This window comes from Alosa alosa, chromosome 11, assembly GCF_017589495.1.
Source record: "Alosa alosa isolate M-15738 ecotype Scorff River chromosome 11, AALO_Geno_1.1, whole genome shotgun sequence".
Taxonomy (NCBI): Eukaryota; Metazoa; Chordata; class Actinopteri; order Clupeiformes; family Clupeidae; genus Alosa; species Alosa alosa.
Genome location: NC_063199.1, coordinates 3,314,346 through 3,331,790, shown reverse-complemented (window position 1 = coordinate 3,331,790; position 17,445 = coordinate 3,314,346). Strand labels below are relative to the sequence as shown.

The following is a 17,445-nucleotide window of genomic DNA, read 5'->3' as shown; positions in this document are numbered from 1 at the left end:
AGACCATTCTAAGGCAACCCGCTTAGAGTCCACATCAACGGGGCCTAAGCATTTGTTAGCAAAACTTATATATTTATACTGCTAAGTATTTCTGAGATATTGCTGATTGGATCATGAATGGCCACAGCAGCAAAGATGAACGACTGATTATTCTCTATTATTATGTTACATGTTCTTGATAATGACTAACTCGGCTCTATGTGTTACATGCTCCAAATGTAAAGCCCTTTGAGCTGCATTCTGTGTACGAAAGGTGCTATACAAATAAAGCGTATTATTATTATTATTATTATTATTATTATTATTATTATTATTATTACTGTTAGAAAGTTACAGAAAAAAGTAGCACCTTGGGGTCAGTAAGTCTAAAGTGAAGGCAAATGATCCGTACCAGAGACTTTCTAATGAGGAGACACAGCACTCAAAGAATCTCCCACAGAAATGTATGGGGTTAGTTTGTAACACAAACATGGCAGTTGTCAACACATATTCCGCCCCTTTCCGCCGCCAAAAGTTGGTATGTGAATACCAATCATGTGGTATGTTTTAAATACATCGTACCAATCAGGTGTTGTGATCTCGCTGCTGGAGTGAGGTTGGTGTCGTAATGTATAGTAAGTAAGTAAGTATAAGTATACTCTTTTGATCCCCTCAGGGAAATTTGATCTCTGCATTTATCCCAATCCGTGAATTAGTGAAACACACTCAGCACACAGTAAGGTGACAACAGCGGCGCTCGGGGAGCAGTGAGGGGTTAGGTGCCTTGCTCAAGGGCACTTCAGCCGTGCCTACTGGTCGCGGTTTGAACCGGCAACCCTGCGGTCACAAGTCCGAAGCACTAACCAGTAGGCCACGGCTACATGGATGCGTTGCACACGCGCAGTTCTGCCCGAAAAAGATGCCTGATAAGTGCCCAAAATGCATTGCAATATGGCCTAAAAGGACTTTGTCTGTACTCAGGTGAGTGCTGACTGACTGACGAGGGTGGGAAAGCAGACAAAGGTGTTATATAATATGGTGGAGGGTCTGTGATATTGTGCAACGTCCAACTGTATTGTAACGTAACGTTTTCAGAACAAATTCTGCCAGTCCTTGCCAAGATACTAAAAGTGGGTCATGAATGGATCATCCAGCAGAGCCTCCCTTTAAGGTTAGATTTTCCTCATTGTTTTCATTATGAGACGAAGATAAATTGAAGGGGCTGTATATCCCAGTCATTTTCAACCACATTTGTTCATTTCACTGTCTATCAGTATCACTTACTCACTCATCACTCACTCACTCACTCACTCACTCATTCATTCATTCTCTTTTAGGTGCATGTTCTTCATACCTGTACCACAGATTTGGGGTATGGGCCTCTGTCATTCTCTGAAATACTGATTGGTGGAATCACCCAATCTCTCCGCCTCCTGACCAACCCTCTTCGTAATGCTGGGAATTCCAAGCTTGGAAAATTGGGATTGTCCTGGTTTATCCCACTCAGCTGGGGAGGAAAGACCAGATTCAGAATATAAGCTAAAACTACTGAAGCTGATATTCTTACTATGTTTCCCTTTTTCTTTTACAAAGAGAGATATATACACACACATTTTTATTTCATTATTTTAATCCACACACACACACAGACACACACACACACATACACACAGACACACACACACACACACACACACATACACACAGACACACACACACACACACACACACACACACACACACACACACAGACACACACACACACACAAGACAACACACACACACACACACACACACACACACACACACACATACACATACACAAACAAAAAGCACTTGAACATATGAACATAACTTTCCGCACCTGTCTGCTATAGCCTCTATATGGCTGTGTGTTGGTGACTTCAGCTGACTGTAATGGCTGACTTTCACAGCACACACATAGGATGAGGCCCTACAAAAAGAAAAGTCCTTTATGAGATATTACTTATGAGAGTTATGAGACATTACTTGAACTGTTTTTTTACTCAATCAATATTTTCAATTTAAAAGGCATTTAAACATAATGTCCTGAAGTGCTATGTGTTTCTTGACTGTCAGGGACATCTGGACATCTGTGTAGAAAGATGAATGTGTGAATATCTGCTTACATTTTTTTTCAACTTCTTAAACACTAAATGTTTGCTTGTCACACAATATTCTAAACATGTCTTTCAAACACCATAACTCCACCCACGCCAAATCTGCAAAACCATACACTAATTATCAGTGTTTGACTCAGTTTCAATTTCCTAAAATTTTGCAAAACACTACACAAACTTTTTTTTAAACCTAACACACAAAAATCTAACAGGAAGTAACTTGCAAAAATGCCACACTTATTCGCCATTTATTCACACTGAGTCCTCAATGTACAAACACTCTTTACTTTATTGAACACCATCCAATCATTGCCTTATAGGTCTATGAATAGATATACTCTATACTGAATATAGGTATAAACTGTTCCTAGAGGATGTATGGTTGAAATGTTCAGAACCAATGCAGATACTTTGAAATGAAAATTGGACTTTGGTCCCAAGTTACCATTAGCTCAATGTTGTTTTTGTGCCTTCAGAAATGCTTTAGGAATGCACGTTTGTTTCTGCAGTTGAAAGGGTCTATATGCCTATGAATATGCATGCCCAACTGCCCTCTCCCAAACACACACACATACACACAGAATAGTTTCTTTGGAAAAAGCAAAGCAAATTGATAGTAGTCAGTAAATTCTTTTTTTGAAAATCAGTTGGTCAAATCAGTTTTTTGAAAATTCATTGTATTTTGCTTCCTTTTTTCTTGTTGGTTGTAACATACTGTTTTCACAGCAGCAAATGATTTGGGATCACTACTACTTCTGGTTTCAATATTGCTTACTACTGTATGTTTATGTGTATTTCAATTTCTCTCTGTAGATGACGTTCACTCTTGTATGGAAATATATAGAAGCCCATGAAAGAAGAGCTTTAGGTTTTGAGCAACAGTGTATACATGATGTATCTAAAATGTTATACCGTTTTTTTACAACTGTTTACACACGTTTTCAAATTTCTGTGTCGATTTTTCAAAACTCCACAGACAAAACCAACAATTGCTCACACAAAATGCAAAATGCCTCAAATCTCCAGCAAAATGACACACAACATTCAAAATGTCATAAACACATCTTTAAATCAAACATTCGCCTCACATTACAAACACTTTTCTGTCGCTCTTCTGTCTTTCATAGGCTTTATGTATTTCCATACAAGAATGAAAGTTACGGTATCTACAAAAATGCAAGCAATATTGAAACCAAAAAATTTAGATTTTTCCCAAATAATTTGCTGTTGTGAATACAGTATTTTACAGCATCCAAGAACAGAGCAAAGCAAAATACAATGACCACCAGATGTACATGGAGTTCTGAAAAAGCTGATTTTGCCTATGGAAATGACTGACTACTTTGTTTTTTTTTGTGTATGTATTCATAGGTCTATAGAAATATGTATTGAGCTAACGGTACATAACTTGGGGAGACACAAAAATATAGTAAAAAAGACAGTTTTACTGTAGTCTACATAAAGTCGACTTTTTGTTGAACATTCCTTTAAAAGAATCTGCATTGATTCTGAAATCCTCTAGGGCCAGATTATACTATACTAAGGCAATGACTGGATGGTGTTCCGTAAAGTAATGAGTGTTTACACGTGAAGAGAGAGAGAGTGAAGCACTGGTGATTTAGTGTGGCATTTTGATGGGTTGTGTTTGAAAAATGAAATCAAGTTACTTCCTGTTCGATTTTTGTGTGTTAAGTAGAAAATTGTGTGTGGTGTTTTGCAAAATGTGTTTTAGTCAATTGAAGACTGAGTCGAACACTGAGAATTAGTGTATGGTTTTGCAGATTTGGTGTGGGGTTATGATGTTTGGAAGACATGTTTAGAAAATTGTGTGACAAGCAAAGATTTAGTGTGTAAGCATTTGAAAAAAACGGTATTATGACAAAAGTGTTTATAATGTTAGGCAAATGTTTGCTTTAGAAAGGTATTTATGACATTTTGAATGTTATGTGTCATTCTGCTGGAGATTTGAGGCATTTTGCATTTTGTGTGAGCAACTGTGGGTTTTGTGTGTAGTTTTGAAAAATATGTGTGTGTGTGTGTGTGTGTGTGTGTGTGTGTGTGTGTGTGTGTGTGTGTGTGTGTGTGTGTGTGTGTGCGTGTGTGTGTGTGTGTGTGTGTGTGTGTGTGGTGGAACAACTCGTGAGAAAACAAACCAGTCTGTGTTTACTGTAAATACAGAAATGAGGAAGTTGCGTGGTCTGGTAAGCTTGGCATGTTTGCAGTTATACTTAAAGTAAACAACTCTCTATTACAGTTTTTTTTTACAATCATTTTCACATGTGTCTCAATAGCACACTTTTTCTCTCTTCTACTCTTGCACAGTGCGCTTTACAGACTAACACCTGAACACCTGTCACTCCAACCTTTCATACAAATGCAAGAAACTGAAATACTTCATACATCATCCAAAAGTGACGTATGCTGCCACAGCCAATGTGCTTTACCAGGAAGACTAATTTGCCATTCAAAATACAATGAACCACGAAATAGCACTTCACAGAACTAACAAAATTATGTAAAATGATTTATAAACATTTGATTAACATATGATACATCTTTACTGTAAATGTTATTAAAACTAAATGAATAATTCTGAAATGTTCCGATATGCTTTATGAAAGCTGTCTGCTACAATGTCTGTGATAGTGCAATACAATAAGTGTGCCAATGTCCAGATACAGTACCTGAAACAGTAACATGATATCCTACCAAAAAAAGACAAGCACTCTATGGTAAGCACTGAACTAGATTGGTGTATTTCAATGCAAATATGACCAACATTGAATAAATAGTGGGAAGTCTGGAAAAAAAGAATTTTCAGCTAAAACCAGAATAATATCTGTTATTAGATGAAATTTAAGGTGTATACTTTTGTCTGTCTAAAAACAGCATATTTTCATCTTAAGTTTTGAACAGAATATGGAAATATCTGCTACATTTTTGTAGCTTGGATAAGTGAACTCAACAAGTGTCAAACCAAATGTAAAAAAACTGCTACTAAAGATAATCACATCAAATTAATGACAATCATGAAATGTAACACCAAATACATTTCTCTAAATATCACAGATATGCTAATGAGAACAACAGAGAATTATAATTAATGTCAAACAGTGTGATAATCAGAGGTAACAAACTATTCAATCAAATCCAGCTTTACCTGAAGAAAGAGGATGGAAAACAAAAAATGTCTGTCCATGGCGCCGTTATCCATACTGCAAACACAATGTCCAACTCTTGCTTTCTTCTTTTTATTTCTCTCTGGTCTCTTTGTCTTTGTCCCCCCCTCTCTCTCTCTCTATATATATATATATATATATATATATATATATATATATATATATATATATATATATATACTATAAATATATAGTATATATTTCTCTCTCTACCTCTCTCTTTCTCTTTCTTTCTTTATTTCTCCATCTAACATGTCATCATAGTGTTCTGTTTCTTTCTGTTCTCTGATTATTTCTCTCCACTGTCCCTCTCTGGCTTTATCTCTCTTTGCTGTGCTGTAGAGAAGCCCAATCGCTGGGCACCCTGTCTCTGTTCTGGTGTATGTGTGTGTGTGTGTGTGTGTGTGTGTGTGTGTGAGAGAGAGAGAGAGAAAGAGAGAAAGAGTCTGGAAAACTCGGAAGGGAATATCAGTGAGAATGAGCTCCTCAAACACAGTCCAAGGCACACGTGACCTCACACACTGACAGACCCACAGGTGTTTACTGTGGGTCCACAGCTGCACCTGTCTGATGTGCAAACACACAACATCGCAGATAATAGGAGATACACACACACACACAATAGACACACACTCATCAGACACAGCAGTACCTCCCAAACATTGCTTTGCTAATCTACATGATACATCTTGCGAAACTGAAATAATATGGTGTATGCATTCTCTCCTGTCCTCAGGTGAATGGCCTTTTAGGAGACTGATAAGGTGCCCTTCATGCTGCCTGTTTACAAAACAAAGGCTTTCAGAGATAATAAGTCCATGCCCCAAAACATAACTTACATGACTAACTCCCCCATACAAACTATCGCCACGCTGTGCACACTCTCACACAGACACAGAGAGAGTGTGTGTGTGTGTGTGTTCTGGGAGTGTGTGTCCCTCTGCTCCTCATCACTGTTCTCACATTTGGTTCTCACCTTCATAATTTCATTTGAGCATTGACAAGTCATTGAGGCAACTTAATCTGTTTGTTAGAGTACATTTATTTCAAAAGATCATTCAGTACAAATAAAATCAGCAAATACTATTTACTCTGAGATATTGGATAACCTTATTCAACCTAACGCAAAATGTAAATGCATCTTATATAGCATTAGTGTGGTTACCTTATGTAGCAATAATTATTATTGATTTTGTGGTCCAAAACTAGCAAGATCAACAGCAAATTGTCTTGAAAAGGAGGCACTGAGAAACTGATGCAGTTTGGTGAAAGTATTTGTGCAATACTGGATCAACAAGATCATTCCCAGGTTACACCCAAGAGGACATCAGCCTATCACAAAAGTTGACCAATGAAACATAAACAAATTAACAAGCATCACAAGAATTTATATTCATATTACTTTGAAATGGAAATAATTATTAGATAGTGTGTGTGTTGTGTGTGTGTGTGTTATTGCAATCGTAATCGCAATATGAACCAACGCAATTACCTAATCGCAAAAGCTACAAATAATCGTGCACAGTTAAAGGAAAATTCCGGTATTTAGTAGCCTGACGAGCCAGACCCACATTAAAATGTAGGGTCTGGGCACTCTCCGTTCGCAGTGCTCTGTCCAAGGGGCAGGATAATCAGTTGTCTTTCAAATTCCCTCTGCACACAATAGGAGAGCGGCAGCGCTATGAGTCCCATGCGTTTCCCACCAGCGGAGCTAGTTGGCTAGTTCAAACGTTTGCCAACTTAATAAAAGCTTAACTCATGTCACACTGTTCGCCAACAGCAACATCCATCTTATTTGTTTTCAAATAGCAGGGAATTCATGCCAAACCGTTGCAACTCTGCCATCAATCATTATGTTAAGCCCACCTAACGACTCTATACACGATTTCATTGGCCTGATTGAGTTTCGATTTCTGGAGCTCACAAGCCAACGGAGAGTTGCTAGACTAGCCCTGGCAGCAAATGTAATTTGCTGCCGCTAGGGGCGCGTCTAGATTTCTAGGCTAGGTATTTAGCACTTTGAGTCCCTTTTCTGGTTTGTTTTGAATGAACTAGAGTGGTGGACACCGACATTTTGACGATTGGTCCTGTCTCGACTTTTCTGACTCGTTTTGAATCGCCTTTCAGAGTGGCTGCCAACAGGCATACTCAAACAAGTCCTAAAACAACCCTTAACGTTCATTTTCAAAACTGTGCAACTCACCAAGTGGTTAGTGGTGTTCGTTGATGTTCCAAAACATGTAGCGTAGTGAAATACAGTTTCTGTCTTTTTTGTTTTATTTGGCATTTTGTAAAATCCCATTGATTTCTGTTGGAAGACTCATTGCACGTTGATATTACTGCGCCACCGTCTACGCTTCAGATTCAAATATTGAGTGGAAGTTTATACGCGGTTGTGAGGTGTCTGAAAAAATAGTTCCACAATAGCAAATAAGACAGCTGGAAATCATACATTGTGCCGATATATTATATATATATTTTAATAACCAATGAACACCACTAACCACTGGGTGAGTTTTGAAACAGTTTTGAAAACGAACGTTAAGGGTTGTTTTAGGACATGTTTGAGTATGCCTGTTGGCAGCCATTCTGAGTAGTCAAAGGCGATTCAAAACGAGTCAGAAAAGTCGAAACAGGACCAATCGTCAAAATTTCGGTGTACACCACTCTAGTTCATCCAAAACAAACCAGAAAAGGAACTCAAAGTGCTAAATACCAGAATCTTCCTTTGATTTTGTCACATTTCTAACTTTTATATTAATTTCGTCCTCCTTGACTATGCCATTTCTGGTTGGTAGGTAGGTGTGCTTAGTCTGTGAGGGTCACAGAATTCTGACTGGTGAGCTTCATAGTCGGTCGGTGGTGCTGTGCTTCTTGTGCACCAGGCGTGCTCACAAATTAATCGTGCTGCCCTAGTGTGTAGTATGTTTACGCAGCCTTTTTCTGTGTGTGTGTGTGTGTGTGTGTGAATGTGTGTGTGCGTGTGAGTGTGTGTGTGTAGTATGTTTTACGCGGCCTTTTTCTGTGATGTCTGTGGGCAGATAAACACAGAGGAGTCACGGCAGACTCTGAAGCCAGCGTAAAGAGGCAGGGAGAAGTTGTGCTTGAAGGTGTGGAGGTGGAAGAACATGCGCTGGTTGGAGACCGTCTTGATTTTGAAGAAGGCCAGGGTGCCGTCCAGCCAGTCCAGATACACTCCCACACGGTGACACCCAGAGGGCGGCAGTGGCATGTCCGTCTTTTTGCTATCATGCCAGACTGTGTAGTTAGAATCACTGCAGTCCAGACTCCAAGAGCGACTGTTGCGGCCAAGGGTGCAGTCGGGGCCCTCACCCTTTCTGGCCATCCCAGCGTAAGCCACACCAATGGAGACCAGGCCGCTCCACTTGACCTCCCAGTAGCAGCGGCCGGTCAGCGACTCTTTGCACAGCACCTGCGTCCTGCAGTCAAACCTGTCAGAGAGCTGAGGGACTGGGATCTCCCACTCCCCCCACCTGATCTGGGCGGTGTCTTCGTCCGGGGTCATAGGCGTGCATACATAGACACTAGGTGGTGCTAAAGCACTAGGAAGTTTGCCCTTTATCAACGAAAATGCCCTTTTGAAACTTTTTTTTTTTTTTTTTTTTTTAATTATTAATATTATTAAGATTTTACTGAGGTCGGTTTTGAAAACCAGAGCCATTAAAAACGACTGAAACAGTGCCCCGAAATGAGCCACCTCCTTGCGCACACCCGACCAGCCTTTCTCTCTTCCTTTGTCACGTGAACTCGCGCGTCACACAAGGGGGCACCCCAGATACGCAGCATCATAGCAGTTCAGTAAGCCGCCTTCAGATAGCAGGCATGGTCGCTGACAGGCTGCATCTCCCGTGCCCCATCAGCCAGGTAACATACAGATCAAGCAAAAATCTTACAGTTTGCCCTCTAAGCCCAACATGTAATAATTTTGTTGTGCAGTAAAATGTCTCATTCAGCACCAAACAAGCATTTTGCCGACTGGTCACCTGATAAACTAGTTAGATGAAGCTAGATAAAGTTTTACGCTGTAGCCCAAATCAATGACAGATAACGTGATCTACCACATACAAATAATTTCGTAGATTTTGCAAATTTATGTGTTAAGAAGAACGTTTTCTGTTGTATATGTTTTGTTAGGCAACATGTATTAACACATTCATTTGTGAAAGAAGAAACGGGAAGTTCCCCATTACCTGTGAAAAATGCCCATCTGCATTCATGTAATGACAACAGTCAGTAGCCCACTATAACTCCTTCTCGTACTGTTTGGTCTCTTTATTGTCTTACAGATCAAGTAAAATCGTAAATCGTAAATCAGTTTGCCCTCTAAGCCCAACGTGTAATCATTTTGTTGTGCAGTAAAATGTCTCATACAGCATCAAACAACTAAGCATTTTTAGCCGACTGGTCACCTGATAAAGTTTTACGCTGTAGCCCAGATCAGTGACAGATAACGTGACGACGACCACATAGGCTACAAATAATTTCGGTAGAGTTTGCAATTGCAAATCTATGTGTTAAGACGAACGTTTTCTGTTGTATAGGTTTTGTTAGGCAACATAAATTAATACATTTTGGTCTCTTTATTGTCTTAATTTACTAATTGAAGTCAAATTTCATTTGTGTACATGTGCGTGTAATTTGTTTTATAATTAAGTGTTCCACGTGTGCTAAAAAGTGCCCCGCCCCCCCTTCTGAGCACCTGCCCCCCAAAATGTCTGTGCACGCCACTGTCCGGGGTAAGTGTACACTCATCTGCGCACACAAGGAAAGGTGAGGCTGTTAGAATCACTTTATAGATCATCTAGCTTTGAAATCTATCATTCATTAATTAATCAATTCATTCATTTATTCATTTATTAGGCTATTAGCCTATTTTTACTAACGGTATAATTGATGCTCTTACAATATACTGTATGTGTACTGTGTCCTGCTAGTGGTTACTGCTATAATGTAAGTCATTTTGAATAAAAGTGTCAAAAAGAGACATGTTGATAAAGTTTTTTTTCTCTGTAAACAATGACATTTTAGACGTACATCTGTCTTCTCCTTTTCTCAAACGAAACTCTCCACCCTCTTCAATCCAGAAGAACAAAACAAGCAGACAGAAATATTCACAAGATGAAAATAAAATGGTAGAGATAGCAGGAAATGACTAAACTAAATTTTAAACTAAAAATTAAACCATGACTAACCTGATTCCCTCTAGTGCACTGCTGGAGTTATTCAGTTATCCAGGGTGGTTGAATCTCAGGTCAAGATGTTTCATGTGGGATGTGTTTCTTCTCAGGGCGTTAGCCAGACCTGTACAACCATCTTCTTTAATGCTTCAGAGCGACAGACTGCAAACAAATGGAGAGCTTGAATCAACCATTAAAACCATTTTTTAGCCCCTACTGTATGTTTTCATAATGTTTAATAGTAAACATCCACAGACACGGCTGCATAAAAATGGATATTCAACAAATGCTTGCTACAAAACCACTTTTTACATATATATCTATGACAGTAGCAACAGACATCCTTCTGTGTTGGTTAGTAACACAAATCAACAAAATTGCATCATGCTTCAGTCAGTAGATGTCTGATTTGACAGTGTCATCAATGTTCATCATCTCAATGTTTTCATTTCAATCAATGTTTCAGTCAGTGTCACATGGTCATAAGCTGTTAGAGCAGTGTAACGGAGGCAGACACACCACACATGCTATGCTGCATATTGTACACACACTCACACACACGCACACACACACACACACACACACACACACACACACACACACACACACACACACACACACACACACACACACACATGTATGTGCACTACCAATCAAACGTTTGGGGTCACTCAGAAATTTCCATCCCACTCCATTATAGACAGAATACCAGCTGAGATGAATTGCAATGTTTTTTTAATCAGGGCAGCAGTTTTCAGATTACATAATTGTAAAAGTGTTCTCGGCTGTTGTAGAAAGAAAGGGCTGGTCTTTAATGCAATATCTACATTTCCCCTTATCAGCAACCATTCATCTAATGTTGCAAAGGCACATTTTTTTTACAAATCTGATGTCATTTTAAAAGGCTAACTGAGAAAACATTGGAAAACCCTTTTGCATTATGTAAGCACATAATGTAATCTGAAAACTGCTGCCCTGATTAAAAAAAAAACAATGCGACTGATAACTGATCTCAGCTGGTATTCTGTCTATAATGGAGTGGAATGGAAATGTCTAAGTGACCCCAAACTTTTGACCAGAAGTGTGTATATAATATATGTAGATGATGTTGAGCTCTGTTCATATCATGTAGTCATCTACTTGGATATTGTGATCAGGTGATGAACATTTATCTGTTATAAAATTAAATGTGCATTTGAGTAGGGAAAGGTGTGGCTGAGAAACCATGGCCTTCACCAGTTGCTCCTCCTAACCTCAGTCTCTCAGTCTTGTTGGATGCGTCCACTGCAGCCACAATGACAGCCTTTGCTCCAGAGTCCAGTAGATAATTGTAACTCAGGTCCAGCTCTCTCAGGTGACACTTCTCAGACTTAATGGCCGCGGACACAACTTTAGAGCAGCTCTCATTTTTCAGCGTGATCCCACATTTCTTCAATCTGCATGGAATTTGAAATTGCGGTTACAGAACATTTTGTGTGGTAAATTAAACTATTATCTCAATATGTGAAGCTAAGAAAGATACAGTATGCATATTATTCAGGCACGACAATGATGCATGGATACAAGCCGCATATATCTTCTCAAAAACATCTTAAAGCTTTGCACTTGTGCTTTTACCAATATAGTTTTTCCCATTAGGATTGAGAATTACAGTACGCCCCTCTCAAGTGATGTAATGTTTAGACCTACATAATATCCCAAGACTTCCTGACTTAGATGATTATACTTCCATCAGATGTTCACTGACTTACATTAACTTCTCCAGTGTGCAGTCTGCACTTGCCAAGCCTCTAGAGAGGAGCTGCTCCACTCCGGAGTCCTTCAGGTTGTTGTTGGTCAAATCCAACTCTTTCAGGGTTTGAGACTGCAGCAGCTCACCAATATACTGGCCACTCCCTTCTGTAAGGTTGCAGTAGGCCAGTCTACAGTAAGATCAATCAGTGTTACAGACTGTTAATCTACTAGCCTACTGTATATAATAACAATAATAATCAGTATTTCTGATTTTTGAAAAGCATGTGTTCTTCAAAGGAACATGGATGTCCTTGCATTGAAAAACAAGCTATCTATCTATCTATCTATCTATCTATCTATCTCTGTCACATGTGACAATATCTTATTGTATCACAATAATTCAAGGTTAGATAGATAGATAGATAGACAGAGAGATGAATAGATAGATAGATGGTGTCTTCAATTAGAAAAGGCCTTGATAACACCTCAAGACTTTACTCAGACAAAAACCACTGATCTCACCTCAGGGTCTCAAGTTTTGTTACACCAGCAAAAAGTTGTTGAACACCTGAGTCCTGAAGGTCATTGAAACTCAAGTCCAGATGTTTCAGACTTGAATCAGCTGACTGCAGACTTAAGTTGAGATCCTCACAGGCTGTTGATGTGAGCTGACAGCAGGCAAGTCTGAAAACAAAGAACAGAACTGTATGGCTACATACATTATGTCAGCTAAGCTAGATTTTTACTGTTGCTAAAGCATGCTTTTTGGACAGATGATTTCTATAACATCGATACATTTGTGAACAGGCTTAACATATTTGACATCTCCACCAGGCTATCAGGCTAGTACATAGGTATACAGTAACTTTGGATTGAAGATATGAGTCTCTCCGCCTCATTTGTAAGATATTTTACATAGCAGTAATATACAGTTAAATAGCATTTTACTTCTCATAGGGAGCCAGCATATTGATCAACTTTGAATATAGATGGGTTTACAACCTCCCATTTCTTCCTGTGATTTACATGGACATAATAATATTATTATGTAATGTTGTGAACCTGGTAAAAAAAACTATAAATGTTTCAATACAAATTGTTAATAATTTCTAGTGGTTAGTGTGATAGCTTTTAAACACTTTAATGCCTCATTAGATTTATTTGAATGATCAGCTTCAGTTCCAGTATTTAACCATAATTTAAAGATTATATAAAGTGTGACTGATTGCAAACCATCAATCCAGAATGGCACTTTGCTGATGCTTTACTACCTCAGTGTCTGTAGCTTGCAGTTCACGTTAGCCAGGGCCAAGGAGAGGGAGATCAGTCCTTGGTCACCGAGGTCATTGTTGCTGATGTCGAGTTCTCTGACACGTGAGTCCTTTGTTTGCAGAGCTTGGTTTAGGCTGTCACAAGTCTCAGATGTCAGTCCACAGCAGACAAAACTGCAGAGGGAGGAAGTATCACATAATCTTTACTTTTACGGTCTTTCAAGGTACATAGATCAGCTCAACTGTTGCAGCCAGCAAGGTGCTAACAACATCAAGGTTGTGGATTTAGTATCCAATGAGCACATGTAAGCATACTGGTGAAGATGTATATGTGATCTGTGATCCTTATCCCATCACATGGTGAAATCAAAAATCCTTGATTGCACACATTGAAATTATGTGTAGAAGACTATCAAAGTGCTTGGTTCCATGATTACATATTGCAAATATAGAAAAAAAGTTTTTATTAGCAACTAAACCACTTAGTATCATTGAGTCCTACATTAAACGCTCAATATTACAGTTCCCATCCTGCGCCATTGAGGAAATGTGATTCACCCCAGAATCACCAATCTCATTCTCGCTCAGGTCCATCTCTGTGACATGGGAGCGAGTATTCTTCAGTGATTGGGCTAGCCTGTTACAGCTGGCTACAGTCAGGTTACACCGGTTCAACCTAGAATGAAAGTGAATGCATCAAAATGAGATGTCTGCCAATGAATATGTGTCACCTCTTTCTCATAAGGTGGCTACTGTGTGAATCCTCTGCTAGGTCATTATCTCTCCCATCTCTAACTGCCACTGCCAGTCTTCACTCTCCTATCATATAAAGGCAAAAAGTTATGATGTGTAATTACAGACTGGATAATTTATTGCCACTTACTTTGCTGTATTTGACATTTTCACCACCGGGATAAATTTTGTCACATCTGTATCTGATTTCTTAAAGTACTTCATTTCAAACTTCTGTTGAATTTCCTCATTTGTCTGCAACATTATGATCAGGTCCTGATCCAATTTTTCTGGTGAATTGCGTTGGATGTAATCTTGGATTTTATTCAGCAGAGACTTGTCATTCAGTTCACAGAGAAATCCTAAGCGTTTGGCACTCTGATCTGGTGGATCTTCGTGTAAAGTCTTTGATATATGGTTGATTAGTTTCTCACCATTTTCATTCCATTCCACTGGTGTGCTCTGTGACTTGGCTATCCAACCCATCAACGTCTTCATAAGATCTTGATTCGACTTTTCACAGAGACCGAAGAAAAGTTTTACAAAAATGTTAAGACTGTCTTTCTTTAAGCCAGACTTCTGGACATCAAACAATGTTGGCTTTGCCATCCTTTTTGTATTGCCAGTTAGTTCCTGAATTGGATTCTTCTTGTCACGTGCAAATGATAAGATGACGTACATAGCTGCAAGAAACTCTTGGATGTGGTGATCAAAAAAATGAAACCTCCGCTCGTCCGAGTAGGGGTCCTGACTGCTCTGTGTGTCCGACTCTGTGCATATCCCAGAGAAAACAACGTAGTCATGAGGCTCAATGCCATATGCTTTCAGACCACTTTCATTGAAGTCTTTTTTATCCGTTTTGAGTAGGTCCCATGCAAGCTTCCCCAGGTTGAGTAGTATCTTTTCTTATTGGTGTCTGCTTTTTCTTTCAGCTGGTCGATGTGCTGGTACAGGAAGTCTCCTAATAGCCTAGTCAAGCTTCTGAAGGGCTTTGTTGTGTTTTTTACTATCTTGGACAAAATCTGGCAGAAGGCTGGGATGTCGCACAAGACACTGAGGGATCTTGACTTGTGCAGGTATGAGATCACCTCTTCAGCCTTCCCATCATGTCCGATATGGATCTTTTTGAAATACTCCTCCTTTTGTTGGTCGTTAAAACCCTTCAGCTCAGTCACCATGTCAACACTGTCACAAGGAAGATTACTGGCTGCCGCTGGTTGTGAGGTGATCCAGAAGAGTGCACTATCCAGAAGATTTCCCTTGAGGAGGTTGACCAGCAGCTCATCAGTAGTAATTATCCTGAACTATCTGTCAAAATAAGCCCCGCCCCCTGAAACGTCATAAATCACGTCATAACCACGCCTCATTTTTATGCAAATTAGCCACGTGGTTGTCACCATGTGTTGTTTGTTATTGTTATTGTTTTGTGAGTCATGTGACAGTCATGTGACTGGTGTCAAACCCCTGGGCAGCCATATTGGATGTAAAGTCATGTGACAGTCATGTGTCTGGTGTCAAACAATGCCACGCCCCCTCGGTATCCATATTGGATGTAGTGTCATGTGACAGTCATGTGACTGGTGTCAAACCCCTGGGCGTCCATATTGGCCTCAAACCCATATGTGTGTTTTGTTGTTATTATTATGTGTTATGTGATAAACTTTGTATGAAATGTATAGGAGTGTTAATAGCTGGAAATAAACTTATAGTATGCTACTAGCATAGCCAATAACCTGTTTAGCATGTTGTTAGTGGTTTTGGTTGAAAAATGTGTTAGCTAGACGCTACGCATTGTGATGTAACCTTTATAACTGAAATCATGGAGGTCTTAGGTGACGAAAATGATAGTCTATGATCCCCTACTTTGTAGGGGTGTTTTGTCTGGGCATGTCTCTGAGTGTTTGAGACCCTTTCATGTGGGGGTCTGCCTACTACTTCACGCATTACACTAGTGCTGATAACATTGTAAAAAGAACTGTATGGTTTGTCAGAGTTTCTGGATGGTTTTATGATCGAATCTAAAATGTATTTCACTCGCATATTTATTCTTCTATTTTTTATTTTGTAGCCATCCCATGATCTAGCTGGTCGCTGTGTTATCAGCCTCAAAACATCTGGTCTCTTTGTCGCTGGCCCGAAAACGATTTGGGGCGGCACCGGGGATCTGAATTAGATGCTGCGACAAGCAGTAAATCTACATCTGGTACAGAACCAGGCCCGAGTGGGTAATCGGGAGAATTCCGGTGGGCGCTTCACTTTTGGGCCGGTCGAGGGAAAAATATTGGCATTTGTCACGTTAATCTATCTTCTCTTAAAGTTGGCTACACACGTTAGCATTCTATGCCTAACACCGCAGCCTCTGCATGCGTTGTTCTCCCCTCCCAAGAAGAGTTAATTTGGTTGGGTCCATATAGCCCGTCTTTCCTAAAAGTTTTCTCAGATACCAGCCGGGCGGATCTACCGTAGTGATAAGCGTCAGGGAGATGGATGGTAGAAAGATGCCATGAGGGACTGAAAAGGCCAGGTAAAAAGACGAAAAGTATTGGAGGAAATGCTGCCAAATGTGCCATGCTTCCAATTTTTGAAGAGGACAGACATAAGTGGCAACTGGTAAAGAGAGATAGCCATGATTATAACATCGTGAATTGGGCTGATAACCTACTGAACGTTGTAGCGTTGTCAACCTATTCAAGTAAAATAATATAATGAATTAAAATATTAGCATTTTGGTATCATCCAATATGGCTATTCATAGACTTTGCAAATATTATGCAAATATTGATAACAAAACTCAAGCTTGATCTGTGTATGCAGTAGCCTATAGGCCTAAAACAAAAAGTAGCCTGAGCAGCAGATCAGCCAGTCCCCGCAATGATGAGCCCGAAATGAACTATGACTATAGGGACAAGTAGAAAGGATAATTAACCATATGAATTAGAGTTATTTTATGGAAGAAAGAACTGTATATGACAGCAGTAGGCTACATGATCAACCTATATGGCTTGTTTGCTCAGAAGTGGGTGTAGTAAAGAGCAAATCACCAAACAACAACATGATAGCTGACCCATGCAGAAAAAACATGTAAAACAATACAGTAGTTCAATATGCCTCTTAGTGGAATTGTGGGATACATTTCAAATGCTTTATTTCTTCCTTCCTGTTTTTGTTAACTTATCAACCTATCCTTGTGGAATAGTGGAATATTAGCCTA

General features: G+C 39.5%; 3 protein-coding genes across 3 annotated transcripts in view; all 3 read right to left on the bottom strand.

Annotated features, from left to right (window-relative positions):
- LOC125303130 (B-cadherin-like) overlaps positions 1 to 5,393 on the bottom strand; it is a 38,225-nt gene extending 32,832 nt beyond the window's left edge. The window contains exons 1-3 of the mRNA XM_048256659.1: positions 5,281 to 5,393; positions 1,844 to 1,933; positions 1,334 to 1,486 (exon numbers count right to left, since the gene is read on the bottom strand). Of these exons, the coding sequence (XP_048112616.1) occupies positions 1,334 to 1,486; positions 1,844 to 1,933; positions 5,281 to 5,334 (297 nt within the window). The 5' untranslated portion in view covers positions 5,335 to 5,393. The remainder of the gene's footprint in view (positions 1 to 1,333; positions 1,487 to 1,843; positions 1,934 to 5,280) is intronic.
- Positions 5,394 to 8,041: 2,648 nt separating this feature from the next.
- LOC125303129 (NACHT, LRR and PYD domains-containing protein 12-like) overlaps positions 8,042 to 17,445 on the bottom strand; it is a 90,852-nt gene continuing 81,448 nt past the window's right edge. The window contains exon 12 of the mRNA XM_048256656.1: positions 8,042 to 8,793. Coding sequence (XP_048112613.1) covers positions 8,307 to 8,793 — 487 coding nt within the window. The 3' untranslated portion in view covers positions 8,042 to 8,306. The remainder of the gene's footprint in view (positions 8,794 to 17,445) is intronic.
- On the bottom strand, positions 10,167 to 15,488 carry LOC125303131 (ribonuclease inhibitor-like). Its single transcript, XM_048256660.1, has 8 exons — positions 14,386 to 15,488; positions 14,005 to 14,178; positions 13,503 to 13,676; positions 12,754 to 12,915; positions 12,249 to 12,419; positions 11,751 to 11,933; positions 10,513 to 10,659; positions 10,167 to 10,393 (listed from the first exon to the last, which is right to left on the bottom strand). Exons 1-7 carry the CDS (start codon positions 14,913 to 14,915, stop codon positions 10,647 to 10,649), a joined length of 1,407 nt encoding a protein of 468 aa, XP_048112617.1. The 5' UTR covers positions 14,916 to 15,488; the 3' UTR covers positions 10,167 to 10,393; positions 10,513 to 10,646.